Source organism: Xenopus tropicalis, chromosome 1 (assembly GCF_000004195.4).
Source record: "Xenopus tropicalis strain Nigerian chromosome 1, UCB_Xtro_10.0, whole genome shotgun sequence".
NCBI lineage: Eukaryota > Metazoa > Chordata > Amphibia > Anura > Pipidae > Xenopus > Xenopus tropicalis.
Window position 1 is genome coordinate 104248847 of NC_030677.2, and position 7284 is coordinate 104256130.

The following is a 7284-nucleotide window of genomic DNA, read 5'->3' on the forward strand; positions in this document are numbered from 1 at the left end:
TGTCAAACATATAGCATTAGTCAGGTAAAAGGAATATCTTGGTTTGGTGCCGTAGCAGAATTTTCATGAGATTTTTTATAACTGGGTATAAAAAGAAATTGCGGCCTAGCTCGGCAGGCCACGTCAGATCTTTGGGCTAACTGTTCATGAAAAGGTTCAGAAGTAAAACCTCACGTTGAAAAAAAGATTAGCTGTAGAGTTAAAAAATTCATTGGATTTATACATGCTAAATTTCATCTGAAACTTCTTGCCTTCTTAACTGGTAGTAACTATTGAGGTTTGCAAATTAAGCAGTTAACATTTACTTCTACAAGCTAAGCTTTAAAAGTGAGTGCAGCAAGAACAATGCAGCAAAATAATTTAAAAAAAAAAGTAATTTTAAACTTATATCTGATAATCCTATCTAACTAGAAGACTACCATATAACCATATAAATTACATTACAATGTTAGCTTTTCTCCTCACATACCTGCTTTGTGGCAGTGTTTCTTCTATTCCCAGATTCCATGGCAGAGCAGAAGCATGAGACCACTGGCAGGACCACAGCTTTGCTTTCAGTGCCCCAGTTTAATGATTTGTAAAAAAGACAGCTCTTCTGTTGGATATTGCAGTGATATGAGGATTTTGTCAAGGGGAGCCATCTTCTGGTAAGCACAGGGTATTACAGCTAGAATTCTTACAAACAGATACCCTTCTTTCAATTACAATCCTTTACAAACTGTTTCTTTGTAGTGAGCTATTTATCCAATGTCACACTTACAGGCTAAATTACAATAAAATGAAGTTAAAGGGCCCTTGAGCAGGCGGAGGGACATCATTTTCACATCTGTTCTATGGGTTAAGGACTGAACTGCTTGAAAGACACATTTTTAGAGGCTGTACTAAGCATAGTATTAAACTAGCATTCGGACAAATATCACTACAGATTGGTGGTACCAAGGCCCTTGGTACAATGGTCACCGAAAGGTGTGATGATGTTTGTAAGTAAATAAAAACATTGTATAGTAATGTACGAAAAAGATAGTTTATTTACACATTAAAATAAACGCTGAACAGAACTTGTAAAGTGAAAGTAAGCACTACATTCTTCTGGGTCAGGAGGTGGGAGGGGTGGAGAGAGGGAAAGAGAAGCACTTCTATACAACTAGAAAGAGGACATAATGTCCACTTAAATAAAAACAACAAGACTTATTTTGTCCAGCTGACTTTAGGAATGTCATAATGTTCAGTTAGTGTGTCCAAATGCCGATTAAAGTCCTAAAATGATAAAGAAAAAAATATCTGTAAGCATGGTATCAAAGACAATACTTAGTGGGTCAGAAGAAAACACATCAAAGACTAATATAGCAGATACAACTATAAATTGCATATTATGGATTTAAATGTGGATGAACATTAATCAATTTACTGTCATCCAGCTTTTCCCATAAAATGAGGGAAATATCACGCACATATAATCTCAAATGGAGGCAAGAAGTCCTTGAAAACTTTACTGCTTAACCCCGTCAGCAAAAAATAGGCAAATACACCTTGCTGGACCCGGTACAGTCCTGAACACTTATTATGCAGCTATTGTAACTGAAAACTATTATATTAACTAGGGTTGTCTGAAGGTGAACACCTCCTTTAAAAATAAGGCATTTTGCATTCAAGTTTCTGTGTCAGGGAATGGTCCTTTGATTAGTGCCGTGTGGTGTTGTGTAAATAAAAATATAATCGATGGTGCCGGGACTAAAGTCTATTTATGCAGGCCCTGTGGATTCTAGATTGTATCAGACTAAAAGGGCTAAAGTGCTTCGTTGTGAAGCCTTAGCTATTAAAATATTAATTTAATTTTCTTTTTCAAGTTTTTGCCTTACTTTATTTTAGATTTTCTGTTGCAAATGGTTGGCCATACATTGGCCAAAGTTGTCTCTCAGCTTACCATGCTTACAACAACCTTATTGGCCCATGTAAAGGGTCAAAGTGATTTTCTCCACAACATATCTAATTGGGGCTGGTTAGTTACCAGTCAGTAAGCTTGGAAAATCTGGTCTGGTTCACAGTGGGTCACAGTCAAAGGCTAAACAATCTCACCACCCGATCCTACCCATCCTTTTGGGGACCAAATCAGACACAAATTGCAAAAATAGCAAGAAATATTGGTCTACTGTCACCAACGTAATGGTCTAGAAAACCTGGAATTGTAAACATAGAAAGCAAAAGCAAAGTGGTTTACAGCCCTACCATGTTTATGGTACCCTACCAGAAATTGTATGTATATTCACAGTACATGATCAAGCTTGGGCTGTGATCCATATTGCACTAGCTCACCAACAGTCAAGAACTCTTTTTTTCAGTGTTGGAGTTTTATAGCAAAGGACAAGAAAATCAGACTCAGAAAATGTGAGATTTGAATGATTTGGAGTTAAGATATGGGATGGTTTATTTAAAAGACTTGGAAAAAACACCCCAAACCAAGTCAACAGAAACTCAGAGGGATAAAACGCATAAAAAGTCCTTTATAGGAAAAAAGAAGGAACACTATAAAATAAAGTTAATTACAGTTGGGGCACACTTAGCCCTGCCTTACCTCCACTCTCTGCTTGTGTGTTTTGGAAGCCTTTTTGAGTATTCTTTCCATTTGCTATGGTGAGAAAAAAGAAAAACATTTTAAACATGTCAAACGTGACTAGAGAAATCACTGGTAAATGCTAAAGGAATTGTTAACAATCATTTCAAGATCATGCAACACTCCCAGCTGAATAATTTCTGATCCTTTAAAAAACAAAAAACAAACAAACAGGTATCTGGCCAGAAACAAGTTACCCAGAAAGCTCTGAATTAGGAGAAGGTCATCTTCCCATAGACTCCATTTAAATTACATGATTAAACCTTTTACAATTAATTTCCTTTTTCTGTAATGATATAATATGATACCTTGTACTTGATCTCAACTAGATTATAAATAATCCCTATTGGCGGCAAAACAATCCTCTTGGGTTTAATAAATGTTTTAATTATTTTTTAGTATTCAAAGTATGGTGATCCAAATTATGGAAAGACCCCTCTTGATTAAAAAATAATAATGCTTTACAAGTCAGTTCACACAGTGGGCTGCTTGAATAAAAAGGTGCAATTGTCACTGTGAGCCTAAAGGACAAGATTAGCTAAAATACATCATTGCACAAGTGCCCTTTACCACTACTAATATTACACTACATTTGAATCCTTAGGCTCTAGTGTAGGAGTCACAATCAGAACCCTACAATGCAATGTGTGGATCTTTGCTCAAGACTGCAGATAATGGTGCAGTGATATTACAGAACCAAATGTCTCATCATAGTGTGCAGAAAGGCAGTAATTTAAAGGAACCAAAAAAATGAAAATGTAATTAACATATTATGTACTATTACACTGGTAAAAGTTGTGCATTTGCATCAGAAACACTACTATAGCTTATTATATAAACAAAGCTGCTGTGTAGCCACGGGGGCAGTCATTCAAACTGGAAAAAAAGGAGAAAAGGCACGGCTTACATAGCAGATAACAGATAAGCTGTGTAGATTCCCATCGAATTCTACAGAGCTTATTTATTTATTATCTGCTCTTTAACTTGTGCCTTTTCTCCTTGTTCCATCTTGATTGGCTGCCCCCTGGCTACACAGCAGTATTTGGGGAGTTGTAGGCCTAGTTATCATGGGTATTAGTGAGGAGGTCATGCTGACTAAACAATGTGCAAATATCTTTAGCTCACTTTTGCACAAAAGATACATAAAGTATCTTCCAGATAATGGATCACATATCTGTACAGTATAGTACAGAGTTCTAGCGCACAGACCTGAAGTATGTAAAGGAGTGCAACAATCCCCAGACAGGTATACCGCTATCCTGATGTGCAAAAAACAAATTTTAGAATTAAGGAGAGCTTTAATAGAGACTACTATTACACCTGTGTAATACAGGCATGGGACCAGTTATTCAGAATGTTCACACCTGGTGTTTTCCAGATAAGGGGTCTTTCCATAATTTTGATCTCCATAACTTAATTCTGCTAAAAATCCTTTAAATACTGAATAATCCCAATAGGCTTGTTTTGCTTACAATAAGGATTAATTATATCTTAGTTGGGATCAAGTACAAGGTTCAGTTTTATTATTACAGAGAAAAGGAAAATCATTTTTAAAAATTAGAATGATTTCCTTATAATGGAGTCTATGGGAGATGGCCTTTCCGTAATTTGGAACTTTCAGGATAACGGGTTTCCGGATAAGGGATCCCATACCTGTAGTAGTTTGCATTAAAGCTTTATCACAGCAGTAAAGATGCCTAAGGAGTGCTCTCCTCAATCCTAACATCTGTAATATCTGTTTGTTTACACTTTCCAGAATATAAGCTTTCTACAAAATGGTGAACATGTTTCCATTTGCACATTGGTAGTGAGCCTTAAATATAATAAATGTAGATAAATTCTGTTACATAGTAGATTCTGGTCAGGGACTACAACAAAGAATGTTATAGAGGCTGTGGTGATACTTTTTCCAAGACAACTCATCAAGTCCAGTTGTTTCAGACTTACACTTACTGGATACTGTATAAGTAAAAGCACTTTTTCGATACTCCCAACAACCCTGTCATTCCAGCAATGAATGCACACCGAAGAGTTAAATTAAAAACTTAGGGGTTGATTCACCAAAGTGCGATAAAACGAGCGTTATTTATAGCATAGAATAGTTAAAAATGTTATCACTTCTTATTTTTTGCGACTTAACGCTCGATTCACTAAAAGAACAGGTGTCATTATTAAGAAGCGATGTTCTTTGCGTTATTTAACTCATGATGAGCGTTCTTTTTACGTTAATACCCACTGCGCGCGATATATTTCGCCACTTGCTATATTCGCACACAATTTTATGCACATAACCATTACTTTCGGAAAACTACTGTTCTAAAAATTACCATTTCCCTGAAAACTGGAGGCTGCATCACTCTAGGGCCAACACATACTTGAAAAAATCCCACTGCAAAGTCCATGTTGTGTTGCCAAAAGCTCACGAACCACAATTTTCGTTAAGTACCGCCTGCCCCAAGTAGGTGTTCATATTCGCACAGACTAATGCGATATTTAGCACGTTTAAAGGAGAAGGAAAGGCAAAGTCACTTGGGGGTGCCAAAATGTTAGGCACCCTAAGTGACTTTAATCGATTACCTTGTACCCCAGGGTACCTGTAGCGATGCGCTTCCTCCTTCCTTTTCCTAAAATGCAAGCGGTTGGCGCATGCGCAGTAGAGTGAAAAGCCAACTCTTCTGTTAAAGTTCGGCTTTACACTCTACTGCCCATGCACGAGAAAGAGGAAGCGATGCAGCTACCCCGGGCTGGTGCTGTTCTCTCCGAACAGGGGCACCAGCCCGGGGTAAAAGGTAAGCGATTTAAGTCACTTGGGGGTGCCTAACTTTGCCTTTCTTTCTCCTTTAACATTTAGTATTATTTCTATGCAAGAATTAATGCAATGCAAGGTAAATAACACATTGCGATAGTGTGGTTTTTTGCGCATGCGATGTGCGTCGTAACGCATGCCAAATGACTGATGAATTGTGACTTAATTATCGCATGCTTTTTAATGCAAAAAAGCATGTGATAACCGTTAACTGTGAATCTGCTCCTTAGATTAATACCTAAATATGCCAAGGCTAGTTTAGCAAATTTACAACACTGATATAACCGATATAACTAAACCAAGTACTTAATATTATTTTGTATATGAATTTACCCTCTTTTCTTGCATTTTCTCAAAGGCTAATTGTGCTGGAGTCCTTTTATCCAAAGAAGGCTTTTTCTTTTCCTCTTCATTTTTCTTGCTAGTGATTATCTCTTGCATTATCTGATCATTAGCTTTGTTTTTTTTCTTTTTCCTACATGAAAGGAAATCATTAGAATGTTACAAGTACAAGAAAAAGTAACTTGTTTCTTGTCATTGCTCGTCTTTCTCTTATAGAAGAAAAAAAAATATTAGAGAACCTAAAGCAGACATACAATTTTCCCCAATATGGTGTAAATATTTTAGGATTTCCCCTACCATTTTGTTTCAGCATAAACTGGCTGTATAGGAGATGAATATAACGGATTATGTGATCCATTCAACTATGATCCTATATTTTAGATCAATTAACTGTGATTCTACTACACAATACATTAACTTTACATTATTTAATTTCTCCATAGGGTTCTTTGTATGCCATAATCGTTATTAATTATAATAGAATGTCCGTGTGAACACATTTAAATACAGTCACAGAAGCCTCACTAAAAGTCATAAACAGATAATATACCCCAGTTTATGGAGAATATCTGGGCGCCAACACAGTAGGAATGTAAACAATGGTATGAAGCTTCAGGTTAGTATATGGAAAGTTAACGAGAGGCGTTTGTTCTATACGCATAAACCTTCCCTCCGTGATATTTACAGCGATAAGGAAAGACTGTCCTGCCCCATAAAGGGATTCAATTTTTTCACCGTAACGACGTTTTGTTTTTGTTTTTAATCCCAGTAAAGATACAGCGCTATATGAACTAAAACCAAAATCAAATATAGCAAAGGCTTACTTTTTCCCCAGGCTCATGTCTCCACATCCTTTTAGTTTTAAAGCACCCTTTTGGGCGCTCTCATATTCGGTCATTTTCCTTCACCTACTACCAGCACCAACTTCCGGTTTCCGGGGATACACTGTACGCAAGCGCACTGTTCCTAAGAGGTCCCCGGACGGAAGACGAGCTGCCTTTCGTGGCGTCATATGTGGAAAACAAGGTGCCATTGGCTGGTAGCCTTGCAGTACGCTAATTGGTTATTATACTTGCGAATCAAAAATCTTGTAACAGTAGAAGCGCTAGCAAAGGGAACGTTTTATAATGTTTTACAAGAGTCGTGAAGTGCCTCAAAAGTTGTAGTACAAAAAGGGCCGCAATAAAAGCATGGGGACTTCTTTTAAGTTCTTGACCGATAGGTTAAAATCATTGGTCTAGAATTAATGCTGATGAGTAGCATCTTGTTCAGAGATTATAATGGATATTTAACTGTGCTTAAAGGAGAACTAAAGCCTGACTAAACAAATAGCCTAGAATTGTACATTATGTAACCCCTTTTTGGCTGACAAGCACTTAAATATCAGGCTATGGGTAGAACATGGGGTACATGTGACTTTCTGAGGACGGGCCATCGCTTAGGTGGAAGAGACCTGGATGGAGATGAGGGTGTGGTTGAACTACAACGGATGACATGCTAATGTAGGTGCATATAATTAGGGACG

At 37.2% G+C, this 7284-nt stretch overlaps 1 protein-coding gene across 1 annotated transcript; it reads right to left on the minus strand.

Annotated features, from left to right (window-relative positions):
• Positions 1 to 1013: 1013 nt before the first annotated feature.
• fam32a (family with sequence similarity 32 member A) lies at positions 1014 to 6690 on the minus strand. The gene is given in 4 exon segments (NM_001126664.1): positions 1014 to 1257; positions 2573 to 2626; positions 5751 to 5892; positions 6584 to 6690. Coding segments are annotated over 4 exon segments (339 nt in total). The 5' UTR covers positions 6658 to 6690; the 3' UTR covers positions 1014 to 1188.
• Between the last annotated feature and the right edge of the window lie 594 nt (positions 6691 to 7284).